General features: G+C 45.2%; 1 protein-coding gene across 5 annotated transcripts in view; it reads right to left on the bottom strand.

Annotated features, from left to right (window-relative positions):
* Nucleotides 1-3950: 3950 nt before the first annotated feature.
* TSC22D1 (TSC22 domain family member 1) overlaps nt 3951-16228 on the bottom strand; it is a 91164-nt gene continuing 78886 nt past the window's right edge. For 2 of the 5 annotated variants that reach the window (XM_038152947.1, XM_038153006.1), the window contains 2 exons: nt 6388-6439; nt 3951-5362 (listed from right to left, as the gene is read on the bottom strand). In XM_038152947.1, the coding sequence (XP_038008875.1) occupies nt 5105-5362; nt 6388-6439 (310 nt within the window). In that variant the 3' untranslated portion in view covers nt 3951-5104. Of the gene's footprint in view, nt 5363-6387; nt 6440-6860; nt 7183-16228 lie in introns of those variants that run through there. The other 3 variants (XM_038152996.1, XM_038153015.1, XM_038152958.1) reach the window with 3 other exon arrangements.

The raw sequence follows: 16228 nt of genomic DNA, 5'->3' as shown, positions 1-16228 counted from the left end.
ATTTCCTTAGTCTATGGATCACCCCTGTGAAATGTTCTGTCAAGCATCCACAAACATCCACACAAAATGTCCTTTGAGTTCATTTAGTCATTCCTGACTTTGGTCAGGACAGGAGAAGTGGTGTGCTGTGTGGAGTTACTGGGCACCAAAGGCAGGTCACGTCAGGTCACTGCTGCACTTGCACTGCTTCCTGTAAGGCTTGTCCTCCACTGGTTTGGGTGATCCCTGCTGCAGTAATTCCTATAACACACAAGCCAAATTCCACATTACAACAATTTCAAGATGTTTCCATTACAATCTCCACCTCTGGTTCATTTGGAGCAGACCATGGCGTTTAAAATTGCAGTTAACCCTTCTGCTTGCCCTGCTCTGGCTTGGACCTTTCCACAGTCCTTTAGGAGTGTCCCTGCTCCAAGTGAAGCCATAGCTATGAACCACAGACTCTTCAGGGGTCTACCTGCTGTGCCATGGACTTACCCACAGCCACGGATGCTTTGAGGTAGACCAGTTTCAGCATGGTCTTTTCCAGGGGTCACAACGCCTTCAGAGATGTTCCTGCTCCAGCACGGCCTCACCCACAGCCAGTCCCTTGGAAAGTAAACCTGCTCCAGTATGGCCTTCCCCACTACTGCAGTCCCTCCTGGGCTGTATTTGCTCTCTCCTGGGCTTATCCACAGCCACACACTTTGGGGTAGTCTTGCACTCAAGCACAGTCACTGATGTTTCAAGGTGTGCCTTCTCCAGCAACCATTCTCATGGACTTACCCTTGAGCCACAATCCCTTCAGAGGTCCAGCTGCTGTGGCACAGGCACAACCATGGTCACAGGTGCTGTGACATGTACCTGCTCTGGCATGGCCTTATCCAGGGCCACAGATCAGCCTCAGGGTGTCCAGCTCCCACATGGACTCACCCACAGATCACAGGCCCTTCCGCTCGAGTTCATGCTGGAGTTCCAGGCTGTCCAGAAGCGCAGCACAGCAGCAGCAGCAGCAGCTCTGGCTATCTGCCAGCCCGACACATTGCCGTGGCTGTTATCGAAATGTTCCCAGGCACCGCAGAGTAAGGAGATAAGCAGCACAGCAGTGCAGTGAGCAGCCACTAATGAGCACTCGACTCAGGCAAGCAAGCCCTGTGACAAACAGGAACCTGTCAATTAATAGCAAAACAGCAATAATGGCGACAAAATCGATCGAGCACGTTCCAATCATATCTGGCGGTACTTCGAGCCTCACAGCAGGCAACAAAAAGGACGGTTGTGGTTTAACCAGGCAGCTGCTAAGTGCCACAACAGCCACTTGCTCTTATTTCTCTTTCCTTCCACAACAGTCATTTCCTTACTCCCCCACAGTGTGATAGGGGAGAGAATCAGAAAAGTGACAAAACTCATGCGTTACGATAAGACAGTTTAGCAGAGAAGCAAACAAGGAATCCATTCACCACTCCCCATGGGCAGGCAGGTGTTCAGCCATCTCCAGGATAGCAGGGCTCCACCACATGTAACAGTGATTTGGGAAGACAAACACCATCATTCTGAACTTCCTCCCCTTCCTCCCCCAGCTCTATACACTGTGCTCAACATCGTATTTTATAGGATACCCCTATGGTCAGTTGGGGTCAGCTGTCCAGGCTGCGCCCCCTCCCAGCTCCTTGTGCACCCCCAGCCCTCTCTGGTGGGGTGAGAGGCAGAAAAGGCCCTGACTCAGTGTCAGCCCTGCTCAGCTGTAACAAACACATCCCCATGTTATCTGTTTTGGTCACAAATCCAACCCATGAGCCCACAGCAGCTACTCTGAGGAAAAGCAGCTCTACCCCAGCTACAGCCAGCACTTTCAAGTACTTATAGAGATCTCAGAATCTGAACCACCTAGACTGGCTCAGAATTATTTGCCAAAAAAGTTTTGGATTAAAAAAAAAAAATAGCCATAAGAAGAAAAAAAGACCAGCAACCCGGTTGCAGTGATAATTTGCTTTGATCAGTTTATCATATTGCTGTTAAAAATAAAGCCAGTGTGCAGCTAATTGACAGCAAGAAATTACATGACAAACAGCTAGAATACAGCCTGAAGAGTTACTGAATTGGAGATACGCAGAGAATAAAAAGCTTGACATGTAAAAGACAGGTTACATTTACTATGACTCTCAGTGCGGATGAAAACATGAGCATCTCAGAGTTTGTAAAGAGAAAAATTTTGGTGAAAAAAGACAACGCTCTTGACCCCTGATAACATTTGATTTAAAGGTCTCTGAAAAATTATTTGTTCTAGAACAAAAGGAAAAATCAAAACAATTCATTCCAGAAGTATTACAACATAACTGACAAACATCTACTCTTTGTCTGGATTCCAAGCACAATTTTAGTCAATTTGAATCTGTTTCATGGAGAGGCTGAAGCTTCGACAGAGCTATTGCTAAAATCATCTCGGCAACAAAACATTGCTTGGCGTCATGTTAGTAATTAATAAACAGCTCCAAGAACCAACTCCAGAGTTTAGAACTACTCAGTACATAAATGATCAGATTGGCCAGCATTGATTTGCCACTGTTCAGTACAGTGCAGTAAAATTATTAATGTATTACCTAACCAAAATCCTGAAGCCTTCCAAATAATTTCTTAAAGAACAGTTTAAAAAATCCCAAACTTGAATTTAGAATATGATGATGCTGTTCTTCAAAGAAATAAACCAAGAGGTCCATTTCATAAAAAAAAAAAAAAATTAAAAAAAATTCTTTGCAAATTTTGATAGCTGAAGGGGGTGAAATAGCTGATCTGTGTAAGTATATAAAAAAAAGTCAATTTTACAATGTTACAGCCTGGAAGCACTGAAGAGACAGAATATAGAGGCAACTGCAGACAATTAAGCCCTTTAAAAAGCACCAAAATTAGCATTCCTTTTGTCGGATCCAAATAATTCAAGTGTTGTTCTGCCACAAAGGCCATCAACAATTTCTAATTTTAGCTTAATCCATTAGAAAGAAAAACCCTGCATTTCTCACTGGTGTTTCCTCATTAAGAGCACTCCTAAATTGTACACTGAAATCTCAAGAAGACAAGCTATGAATTCAAGTTCACACTCCCATGAAGACACACTCACACAAGCACTTTAATATGGCAATCCCAATAAAGGCAATTCAACTACTTGTGATTCAGCTGAGCAGTGCCTTAGCTGCTACATGCTAAGTATCCACCAAAACCAAAAATTTAGCTATGAATTACACAAGAGTGACCTGTCCTACCTTGAACCTTCAGCTTTCTAGTTTCCTCTGCTACACTTGATTACTCTCAGTAACAAGAAGCTCCACAAAAATAGTATCTCCTGATTTTCATTATAAGGAGTCATATGACCCTATAAAAACCCTTTATAAATAACCCTTATATTATTAGTCAAATTAATTTCTTTTTCACTGCTGTAAAATTGCAAATTCCTTTGCTCCCCTGGTTGCAGTGTAGCAATCACACCTTCACTACTCTTTCACCTAGAAATTCATAAGCTCAGATTCACTTTTAATCAGTATTACTAAAGAAGCCTTTTTTCCAAACTTACGTGCACAAAACTGGAAATTATTCTCACATTTTTCAGAAGGCACAATTAATACCGTGATACAGGCTGACCTGGTGGGACAGCTGCAGCGGTTACTGCCTTTGTCACCCCGAGTTAAGGGTGGGAACTGCGCCAGCATGGCATGACCAGTGCGCAGGCAAGGGCACAGTTTGCCACTGGGAAACAACTGATATATTGTCATATACAACGGGTATCTGTGGCATTACCGTCCTGAACATATAGGACTGGAGCAAACCCAGCATTTTGCTTAGTCAAAGCCCTACTCCCTCCTCCTCCCTTTAACTTCAGTATCTGCCCGTTTTAAAGAGCTGACCTCATCACCCATGTAAAACTGCATTGCAACATCTTAGAAGTGGCTGTGGTTAACACCAGTACACTATACAAACAGTGATTTATCAACATTGTATGCTTTATTGAAAGTTGACAAGTGCAACAGTTAAATACATTGACGTGTTACAACTGTAGAGAACATGCACAAAAACATATGCATACTACTATACAGATCATATGCAAAAAATCCATACTGGGAAATCCAATTTTTTTTTCTTTAATTCTTTGCTAGCAGAGCTTGATAATTTTTGGAGTGGTTTTCCCCATCTTGAACCAAACTACAATGAACAATGATTTACTTCAAGATAATCAGCAGCCAGGGAACTTCAGAAGTTACACAAACAGCATTAATTTGCCAAATTCTGAACAGTTGCGTAGGTGCATTCTTATTTATGTAGCATAAAAAAAAACTTTTCAAACTTCTTCAGATCAGCCAATGAAACAACTAAACTTCAATCTGTACAACCTAAATAGTTACAGTTTTCTATTTTACAAAGTAATTACACTAAATACACAAATATACAGTAGGCAAATAACCTTCATGGTAATTATCCTATGACCCAACAACTGTATTGTCACCTACCTGTTTTCTATATATAATACAGCTTTATGCACCTGTCCACTGGTTCAGAAAACGGTGCAAATATTTGCACTTAAGGTTTCAGGTGACAATTAAGTGTTAAACACTGAGATTACCTTTCTCCCTCTTCCTCTTAGATCCTACGCATCAGTCCACACTTTGGAACCCCAATGCACTACGAGGGGTTGAGCCATCACTTTTCACTCCAGTCTATTTCTTCACGTTTCCAAGTTTGAAAAGCACTTGTATCAGCTGTAGCACTGGATGAGTGGAAGATTTAAAAACAAACCAAAAAAAATCAGGCATGCAGCTTCGTTTCTCGGCCATTTGCAGAAGCTGCTCGAGTCCCCAGTGTACTTGTGCTAATTCTCTGGAAGAAGTTTATTTTATTCAACCAACCTAAGAACATAGACTCCTTCAAGCCAAAGGGGTAAGGGAGGTAAGAGAGAGACACATGAGTGTGTAATACAAGGGGGAGAAGCCTCTCCTGATGTGTGCAAGGCATGGAGTCCTCAGTCTGGGTTGCAATGTGCACTGAAATGGATGAAGGGTGGCTGTGGCGGATTCCCGCTAGTCCTCCTCGCTCTGGACAGTCCAGAAGCCAGCAATCATGACGGCGATGACATATTGAGCTATGCTGAAGGCCCTGAGCCCTGTGATGCCGGCTGAGCAGGCTGCTGTGTTGTCCCTTGTGACTGGGAAGAGGAAGGCGGAGAACCAGTCTGCAGCTGTGCTTGGAACTGGGCAAGCTGCTCTGGGCTGGCAAGTGTTTTTAGCAGAGTGTTTTCTTGCTCCAGCTGCGAGTTCTTCTCTATCAGCTCTTTGATTTGCTCCTTGAGGACCTCCACTTCCTCCCTTACTGCGTACATCAAGTGACTCTTTACCAGATCCTGCAACGCAGAAGACAAGTGTGTGCGTTAGGAAAGCAGCGCAGCGCCCGGCCTGCCCCGCCAGAGACGCGGCAGATGCCGCTATGCAGTGTGACGGCTGGCCCCGGGCAGCGCTGTCCCGGCTGCGGCCGTGCCGTGCCGGGCCGTGGTGCCGGGCTGTCACCGCCGACGCTCACGTGCGGCGCGGGCTGCACCGCGGCCCCGCCCCCGCGACAGGCCCCGCCCCCGCGCGCGCCGGCTCCAGCCAGTTCTGGGCGCAGGTTGCCGCATTTCCCTCCCTCCCGCCGTCCGCGCGCGGCCGCGGGTGACGTCAGAGCGCGGCGCGGCCAATGGGCGACCGAGTTATTTATAGCCGGGAGTTAAAGGCTCGGAGTTTGCCTAGCAACAGCCGGAGAGGCTCCCGGGAGAGCGGCTCCAGGCACCGCTCCAGTAACAAAGGGCGGCCGGGCCCCCGGCTCCGCGCCGAGCGGGGGCCGGGGCAGCGGCCGCGGCGGCCCCCGAGGTGAAGCCGCCGGCTCCGGGCACCGCAGCGCCCGTGCCGCCGCGGGGAGAAGGGCGCAGCGGCGGGGGATGCCCCGGCTGCAGCCCGCGGGGGATGCGCTCCCTGGGCTTGCGCTCGCCTGCGCTTGCGGGGGGAGTTAAAAAGATAAAATGAAAAGTACCCCAAAACATCCTGTCTTTGGAAGTGTAAAACCCCACAAACAGGCTCCGCTTTCTGCGCAGCAGCGCCCCTCCGCCGCCGCATGGAGCCGGGATCAATCGTTTAGGAAGGCAGTGGCCAAGAGCAATGCCGTCATTCCCTCCCCGGCATCAATACACAAACGTGCGCATTCCTCCCCGCGGGAAGCCTTTGATCAATTAAAAATAAAAACAACAAAAAAAAGCTCCCGAAACCGACGCCGTGCCTTCCCTTGCGTCCCCGGCTCCGCTACCGAAACGCGTCCCAGCACGGCTATCGCCGCTCTATCCCCATATTGTTTACCGCTTCAAGCACGAACAAGGTTTTGTGCCCCATCGGTACGTACCATCGCTTGCTCGATTTTGTTGTCGATAGCTACTACGCTTGCACCAGAGGAGCTGCAAGAGAGAAAGAAAGAGAAAAAACATACAACATTAGCGGCGGCTGAATTATTTAAGAGACAAGAGAGGCGAGCATTGGTAGCCAGTTAGCTGAGAAAGTCATCCTCACGCTGCCCTGCCGTCGCTTCACCAGGATGCTCTAATGCAGCAAAGCAACCTGTAAAGCCGCGCCGAGCCCCCCCGCCCGCAGCCCCGACCAAATATCCCGACATTCTGGCCCCTCGACGGACCACAAAGATGGAGCTCAATCGCAGGCTGCGACAGAAGCGCTGGGCGCCGGGGAGGGCAGCACCTCCGGGGGGAGAGGCGGGCGCCGGTGCCGCCGCTGCGGCTCCCCCGGACAAAGGAGCCAGCCCGGAGCTCACCTGCCCCGCTACCGCCGCGCCGGCAGAGCCGCTCGGACACAACACTTATTTACCTACTGTCGAGCCTCAGAGACGAGGTGTCGGTGCCCAGCAATGACGATAAGAACGAAATCGAGAAGTGTCTTAGTTGATAAACTCCTAGATCCATTGCCACCGGTCTACAACATTGGGCATTCATGCAACCGCGGCCAGAAACGCTCCCCGGGAAAAAAAAAAAATCAGGTCTCGCTGCTCTCGAAGGCGTGTGTGCGTGCGGGGCCGCTGCGCCGGGCGAGGCGGGGCCCGGAGCCTGTGGGACCCTGCGGGGCTGCGCTCGGCCGGCTCCGAGCGGGGTCAGCGCTCCGCCGCGCAGCACAAAACCTGGGCATCCCGGCCCCCCCCATCATTTATGCGCCGGCGCCGCCTCCCATTGGCTGCGCCGCCCGGGCCCCGCCCCGCCCCGCGCATCTCATTAGCGCGCCCCCCCCCCCCCCCCGCCGCGCGCGGCCCGGGCCGGCGGCGCCCACGCGGAGCGGCCCCGCACGCGCGGGGGGGGGGGGGTGGGGGGGGGTGGGGGGAAGGCTCGGTCCCGCCGCCTCCGCGAGCCCCGGCACGCGCGGGGCCGCTCGCACTGCCGGCCCCTACCCGCACCAACGCAGGGGGATTTAACATCAGAAAAATTTAAAAAAAAAAAAATTTAAAGGGTTAAAAAAAAAAAGAAAGAGAAAATAATAATAATTAGCGGGCCCGAGGAGCGGCGGGGAAACCCCGCACGGCGCGGCGGGAGCGCGGGACGCGCCGAGGGGCCGCCCGTGGCCGCGCCGACACCGCCACCTATCGGCGCGCGGCAGCGGGAAAGTCCCGGCGCCGCCTCCACGGCTCATCCAGGGAGCCGCTCCTCCGCCTCGGCCCGCAATCCGCACATTTCAGCCCCGCAGAGCCGAGCCCCTACCCGGCAGCTCTGCTCGCTTCGCCCATGCCGAGCAGGAAAAGCAGGATACCCAGACACTGCAGATAAAACTCCTTCAGACAGCTACGAGCCCCCTTCATCCCTTACACACAGCTTACGAGCCCATAAAGCCATTTATGAAAAAAATATTCAGCCAGAGATCGTCTACAAAAGTACGTACGGCAGAAACCGGTGGATTTCTAGCAAGCCGCCTGATATTATTCTACAGTAACAGGGAAAATGCCTATTCACTTATTTTTAGGTTGCACCATAAGGCACTTAAGTCTTAAAAGTTGCAGCACATGCATTAATAATTTAGGATAAGATCCTTCCCCCACCTAACTGTGGTGTTTTTCTCAGCAAATGTTATGCTATGCTCTCATGTGTCATGGAACACAGCAACTAAATTCAGTGCCCGTCCATGTGATCTTCTCTACCAGTAATGGCTTAGAGAGAGACCCAAGGCTGAACTGGACCACCATGAAATACTGTCACAAGAAACAAGAAGAAATAACCAACCTCTGAAACCACTCTTTTCTAGACCTGCACTCTCAGCACGTGTTACATTACTTAAAGGCGCAAAAAAAAAAAAAAAAAAAGTCAAAAACCTCTTCCATTCTCTAAGCAAACCTCTCCAAGAGCTGCAAATTGCATACATCACAGGTGCTGCTCCCAGAGAAGCAGGAAAGCCAGGAGGCACAGAATAATCATCTTAAGGCTAAATTTAGCATTTGCGTATCTGCATCATCCTTCTTAGTTTATTTATGTTGTCCTAGGCTACTATTCTTTCATTCAGTAATGCCAGCAGAGTAGTACAAACTAATCCTGTTCACAGGGAGGTGACATTTAAGAATAATGATTCCTCACGGCCACTTTCCTGCTACCAGATTCATCATCCCACAGGGGCACAGCTCTCATCCCACCCTTTAGATATGTGAGGAATTCGCACAGGACAGCAGCTAACAGACTGAAAATGAAAGGAAGTGTTTTAGAAAAACCCTTCCCTGTACTGACTTGCAAACTCGTGACAGCCAGTAAACTGAAGCAATGCATTTGCACACGTGCATCAGGCTCCAGCTGCCCCCCGAGGGACAAGCCCCAGGACCCACGTGCCGCACGGGCACCTCCCCGCTGCACTTTCTCCGCACAGGTTACTCACTACACACCAGCGATCAGCTGAGCCCTTGGACAGGCACTGCCAAAAGCACGTCATCTCTACTGGAATCTGTATCAACTCCTGTCCTTGACTCGATCTAAATTCATGTTTTATGACAGGATGGACTTCAAAATCAGTAATGTCTCAAATGACTCCTCCCAGTGGCAGTTACTCAGCACAATTAACAAAACCGCAGCTGGACAAAAGCTCTGGGACCACCTCTGCGCCTTGTAGTTCTTTATCAGAAAAAGGGCAGAGTAGGTGCAAGAACAGCTAAGTCCTATCGCTGCTAATCAGGCTCTTATAAAAGAACTTGAAGATAGCAAACTCATAGGCCTGGACGGACCTATCCTGAAAACTCCTGCTTTGCTGTTGCAGGCCAGACAGCGGACAATTGTTACTTCATTCATGCATGCAGAAATGTACATGTAGGTTTCATTCATACATGTGAAATAAAGCCATGGATTCATTCCAAGATGGTTGTTAGTTCTGCCATAATGACTGATAATTATCAAATGCCATTATTCCGTTTACAACAGAAAAATTATACCATTCTCAAACTAAATTAACAACACTGCCATCTTTAATCTATATTAATCTTCACAAAGAAGAGATAACACATATGATCCTAAATCAAATTCCCACTAAATTCATTAACCATCTTCCATTAACTTCAGTGGGCTTTTACAAAATCTGTCATTTATTTTTAGATGCCTACAAGCAGAGTTGTGATTCAACAGAAAGCTGTCAGCTGCGTAAGTAGGACTGCATATTAATATGCGTGTTCTGCTTTGCCCACTCTACAACAAAGCAAACCGTAAGTGTCCCTTTATGGCTGAGAAAGTGGATCATCGAGGAAATTTAAAATATCCATTATATAAATTTCTTTACTCTCCAAAACTGGGGTGAATTTTTTTTGGGAGGAGGGGACAGCACCACTGTCTCTGATGTTCTCAGTCCAACACCCCATCATCTGCCTGACAAGGACAGACACTGAACTCTAAGGACTGGGGTTTTGCTGTTGTTTTTTAACATATGTCTCATGTATAAAATAAGAACATATATGGAAGATTTAAGGAAGAAAGTTCTCCAAACTCAGTTTTCCTCTAGAAGGGCGTCAAGATTATTACTGTGTTACTCAAAACATTATAACCACCTCTTTTAATACCTCATTAACAGATAATACATGATATTCGACTCCTGGAAAGGCCTTAATTCCTGGGAGTAGAGGTGAAAAAGGCCGCAGAATTCCTCAGTTTGGTTAAGGCACTCTAGGTCTGCAGTGGGTTGGACAAATTCATTTTGTTAGCACATGCTTTGGAAGCCTGCGTATCTACAGAGCACCCCAGGTGTTCACAAACTGCATAAAGTAACAGAAAAAGACTCGAGATGGGCTCCTGAGAAATCAGCAGGGTAGAGACAATACAGAAAACGAGTAGCTCACCAGCAGCTTTGATCCTCAAGTAAACTGACTTCTTAAATTGAACATACAAACAGTAGTCAAAAACTTTTTAGCACGTGTCACCTTTTGTAATATTTCAGCTCTTAAACACTGTTCCTCCCACTAAATAATTTCCTCTTGTCTCAATTTATTCATGCTAAGCACTTGAAGGAAGTGCTTTTCATCTTAAGCACATAATGAGGTAAACTACAGCACAGAATCGCTTTGTCTCTATGCAAGTCTGGTTTGTCATATTTCTCCATGCGTGTTAAAAAGTTCTTTAAGTTAAAACATTTATCTTTTAAGTACCTTGTCAGTGCATGCTCCCTTCAGATGACAACATTAAAAGCCCTCGATAAGCATCTTCTGAACATAAAATAAATCTCATCTTTTGATGATGTTACAAAGATGCCACACCAGAAACCATATTAGAAAAACAGCAATTGCTGTCACAGCACACTTTCATCTTACGCTCAGACAGGCTCAGATCTTGTGAACTTCAACTACAGCTTTCAGCTGCAGAATGCAAGTATTGAAGAGGTTAAAAATAAAATCTGCTATTTGCTCAAGAAAAGGCTACAGTAATTAGATTCTACCTGACATCTGCCTGTGCATTCCACTTGGCATCTAAAAATGGAGACTAAATGGCAGAGTACTATTCTGCCTTAAAATTCATAGATTCAAAATTCTTTGTGTACTGACAGCAACCCTCCCAGCATCCAACTTATGCAAAATTGTGCCAAGCTAATAACTGAGAGAGAAAGCTCTGGCTGTACTTGACATCAAGGACTAAAAGTTTATTTATTTCAAGAGACCATGATTTTTTTTCTTCATCTCAGTAAAGGTACATAACTGGAGAAGCTGTCCAACGAACTTTCTTTCCCACAGTAAATCATAAATGTTTTTAACTAAGGACCAAAAAAAACCCCAACCAAACAAAATAACCCCACCCACACAAGCCCATCTTCAGATAGCCTAAATAAAGATCACAAAATCTCAGCCAACTTCCTTTTCCAGCTCCAAACCTTAAGTTAAGATCTTGATTTAAAAAACCAAGCCACTAAGAACTTATTGCTCAGCTCCAAAAGACATGTATTTTATTTCTAGATTGAATTATACTATTTCAATTTATGTGCTTCTGCTAAATTGAAAAAGCTCTTTCTACAAGACAGTACTCTCAGTTTTCCTAAATGTGAGCTTTTCCTCCCCCATAGTAATCTTATTTGCATCTATAATTTAGTTTATTTGTTTGCTAGAAATTTGGGTTCGTTCCAGGAAAAACAGATAAAAGGGAAAGCTATGCAATATGCCAGTGAAATGAAGTGCTGTATTTGTAGATACTTTTTTTTTTCTTTTTTTCCAGATGTGCAAGCATATCTAAATAAATATTTAGTGGAAAGAATACACACACCCTGCTGGGGCTCTGGAAATAACCTGACTGTATCTCTGATCCCAGTGCATACACAGAAGTATCACGCTGTGAGCTCTGCACAAGAGAGAGAAGGCTGCATTTAAAGCAAGAAGATAACCATGTAAGATCAAAAGAATAACAAGGAGAGGTTCTCACTGGTTCCTCTGAGGATATCCTCTTTCTCTTTGACAGGCAACTAATTACCAAGTCAATCCTAGTTATTTTTAATGAGAATTATAATGATTCTACCAATTTTAATGCTGACAAAACAAAACATACTGTCTATAATCAAGTATCTGGATACAGCCAAACAAAGAGATGATCCACTTGTTACCCATCAGAGAGAACTCTGCAGGGAAATATGAGCCATCTTAAAGCAATTTTGATGCTTGGAGAGAGATGTAGGGCATCCCCTTTCCTGAGATCATCCATAGATAACCATCTAGCAATGCAGTTGAGATGAAGGTCTGTGCTCTGTACATAGCCAACGAGTTTCTAAGTCCCCTCCCAGAGCCAGCTGAGGTCTATCATAACTCAAAACCTGAAATTACATCCAGATGTTACTCCACTTTAAAGAAGTTATGCATTTGCAGTAACATGCAGTTTGGGAATCACAGGCTTTCCTGATTTCAGAAACCTTTGAATGAGTAGGTGTGAAATATTTGACTTTACTACAGGTGAAAGCCCTCCTCCTCAACATCCCACGAAGTGCCCCTGACCAAGGACTGCAAAGGAAAGAATTCACCAACACGTTAGCATCCTGAAAGTTTCAAGTGAGACATCTGAGCCAGGAATATTTTCTTTCCTCCAGAAAGCTCCACACAATGTCACACTGCATGCTGACATTGTCGCCAGGATCGATGTGGGAAAGAAGTTTAGTGTCATAATGCAGCATATACAGAAGAGTGATAAAATGTGACAACCTTTAAGTTTCATAACCCAAATTATTTTTCCTTTAAGTGAAATTTGGCTTCAATAATTTAAGATTTAATGCATAGAAAGAGTGTTCAACTCCCTAGTCTTCTGTGTACCTTTCATGTGTAAATGCTTTTCTCAAAGGCAAGAACACCCTGAAGTAAAAACCACTTACTCAAATATTTAAACACACTTCTTCTAACAGTACAACAGATTTTTCAACTACATACTCCAAAATTAAATAAAGAGGGAAGGAAAGAGTCACTGGAGCATTTTAAGTAACACTTAACATGACAAACATGGCAAGTATAGGGAGTATTTTGGCACACTGACAGGACAAGCATTTGGAAAGATGAAATTCTCTGTATTAAAGAGCATCTCTGACCCAGGGGACAAATAGCCCAGGAGGGACTACAAGAAAATGGCTGACACCCACCCACCCAAGCTTACCTTCAATAGTACACAGTGGGTTTAGTAATCAAATTAAAAACCAGCCAAATTAACCTGTAACTAAGAAGGATCATCTTCTATTATTTTTGAACTTGTATTGTTTTCTGTTTCCTAAAGGCTGCAGGAAAGCCACACCAGGTCTCATGAAATGGGAAAACTGTGTCTCACCGAGTACTGCTAATTGTGGAAGGGAGAGATGGAGGATCTTAAGGCTCTTCATTTTCCCTGTCCCCTGCTGCTTGTAAAGTTTACACCCATTATGCCTTTTTTAAACTCCTTAATCCATTCTGTCCTCTTTTCCCACCTGCTCCCCTGTTTCTAATTGTTACCCTTGAAATTATATTGAAAATCTTGAAAATCTAATAATTTAGTCATGCTTATTAAAAAAATATTTATATAGCACTAACAGCTGGTCTACACTTTCCACTGAATATCATTTGCCCTTTGATGGCCATTTTTTGGTGTGACATTTGAAATTAAGGCTGTGTTTCCTACAGAAGCCTATCACACTAGAAGCCAACTCAGGGCTGCTAGGAAAAAAGCCAAAACCTCTGCAATTAACTAGAGTTGTGCTATGGTCTTCAGGAAGCCGGGAATGAAGTTCCCTACCCCAGCTTTTACATAAATTATTAAGAACAGCTGATGAAAATACAGAAACAAAATATAAGTCCTCAGTGTGGGAAAGGAGCACCCGGGATGTGGAATCCGATCTGCCGTGAACGAGGAGGAAAATCGGCCACTTCTCAGCTTTTGTGGTGGCAGATCCCTCGTAACCACCCTGCTGTGCAGAACCATTTTAAGGTCATTCTGTTAAATAATAATAAACTCCCAACACTGCAACTTGTTTACACGCGTAGAAAAATAAAGACAATAAGCTCAGAGTTCAGTGCCACTTTTCTTCTTCAGCAAGTATGTTAAGACAATAGACCTCTATCCAGTTGCCCATTTACACTCCCACAGTTTCAGTCTCTGCAATCACTTAAATGGCTTCACAAGTATCAGCAGTATCAATGTACAAGTAGGTAGATGACTTTAGGATTAACTCCCCTGGCTCCAATGCATGCATGTTACACAAATTTCAAACGCCGTATTTCCTAATCTCTGAGTGGTCAAAATACTCTGCTCTAGTAATGCCACAACTCACAGTTTATCATAATTTGGTGACTTCCTAAGAAAATATAGGAAAAATTCAAGACCTTCTGTACCACCCAAGAAGAACTGTTCTTTAACAGGCTGAATTTACTGTAGCCTATTTAAAGGTGTTTTTCTACCTGAATGGAAATTTTAATTTCCAGAAATCAAGCTCCATGTATCTCCATTACTATTCAGGAAGCATGGGGAGAATCTCCACAAACAAATAAGAATATGACCTGATTTACCGCACAGTGCAGTGTACCCCAAAATCTTACTTTCCTTTAACAGCCACTGAGTTGAGCATTTGTGGGATAATTTCCTGACTAACCTGTACCTTCCCCCATCTGTAAAAACAAGCATATGAGAGGAATTTGATGAATGCCCATGCTTCAAACTCAGTACAGCATTGAGAAACAGGTACAGCTAAACTCTGGAGTGGGAAAGCACTCTCAGGCTTCTTAATCCAGTGATTTAAGAGACACAAATCCTGCTGACTCACAATCACAGAAATCCCAACAGAGTATTCTCCATTTACACCCTCCTTGCTGCAGGAATAAATTGTCAAGTGATACTGATGTGAAATAGAATACAAGATACCTGGGGAAGTAGGTGAGACTATGAAATGAGGTGTGCTTGCTTCAAAACTTAAAAATTACTTAAGAACAGATTGATCAAAATTACAATTTGACCTGACTGCCTTGTGGCTTTTTAGGGGTGTATTACCTACTTTAGCACCACACTTCATTCTTGAAACTCTGCCACTCTGCAAACCAAAGAGAACAGAACACAGGTGTGCTGGCTCAGCATATTTTGAACATGTCCCTGGAGCACCTTCTAGGCCAGAGACTGCAAACAGTTGGCATGGGTCCAGGTCATCTACAAAAAGCTGTATATCCTGAAGTCCTGGTTCTCCTTTAAATGGGATCCAGCCTTCCTCAGTACTCTGCTGATCCTGTAAAGGAACCTCAGGCAGTAAGAAGCTCTAATTTTCCACAGGACAGCATCTTCTAGTAGCTTAAAGGCAGCAAGCACCTCGAGACAGCTGAATCCATGGTGGCCATGCAGGGCACACACTACTGACATTTAGCTGCCCTTCAGCCAGACATTCTACAAACAGCAGAAGATGTTTGTTCTCTTTATCTTTTAATACACAACTTGCAAAGGAAAGATTGCAGCCTATCATTTCATACCTAATCAGTATCTGGGTAATCGCCTTTATGCAGTGACAGCTACATTGACAAGGGGCACCCTGTTTATGAAGCATTCCTGACCTCTCCCTAAAACTGCTGATGCATGTTTTTTTGGTGGATAGCCACCTAAACTATTAAATTAGATGTCCAAGGGTCTTTTGTATATATAAGGTCCAAGGCTCGTGTATATACTACGTCAGGCACCTAACGCTTCTGAAAAACAATTACTTCATCCTCCAGAAACCACTATCATTATAATGACACCCTGAACCTCTGTGACTTAAAACAATTCAAAACAAAACCCAATCCCCACAAAAACTAAACCAAAGTAACTGTAGTATCAGAAGTCTGAGTAATGCAGTTAGAAATGCATGGAGTCCAAAACAGCTCCCAGGAATTGTTTCCTCATCCTTACACATGGTGTTAGCCCAGTAGCCACTCTTCTACAGCATCAACATAATGAGATGCCACACTACTCTCAATATATGGGAGGGAGAGAAAATCCCTACTGCAACATAGAATTTAAATTCCCTCTTCCAGCTCCACTGACAGAGCCCAGGAACCACTGCTGTCCAGCAAGCACAGAGGACAGAAGGATCTTTTCTAAAACCCACACTAGGCAACCTCCCATCCCGGGTGGCATGCCTCCTCCCACACAAGGTACAGAGCAGGGGAATTCCTCTCTGACTGTTCCCAGCTACTACCAACTGATAGAGGCCCTGACCAGGTGGACAGTCACATAAATCAGCAGCTCAGGTACAAGCAATCATGACAACTACAAACAAAAATATTTGTA

This window comes from Motacilla alba, chromosome 1, assembly GCF_015832195.1.
Source record: "Motacilla alba alba isolate MOTALB_02 chromosome 1, Motacilla_alba_V1.0_pri, whole genome shotgun sequence".
Lineage (NCBI taxonomy): Eukaryota > Metazoa > Chordata > Aves > Passeriformes > Motacillidae > Motacilla > Motacilla alba.
Note: the sequence above shows the minus strand (reverse complement) of the source record. Positions and strands in the feature narration are given on the sequence as shown.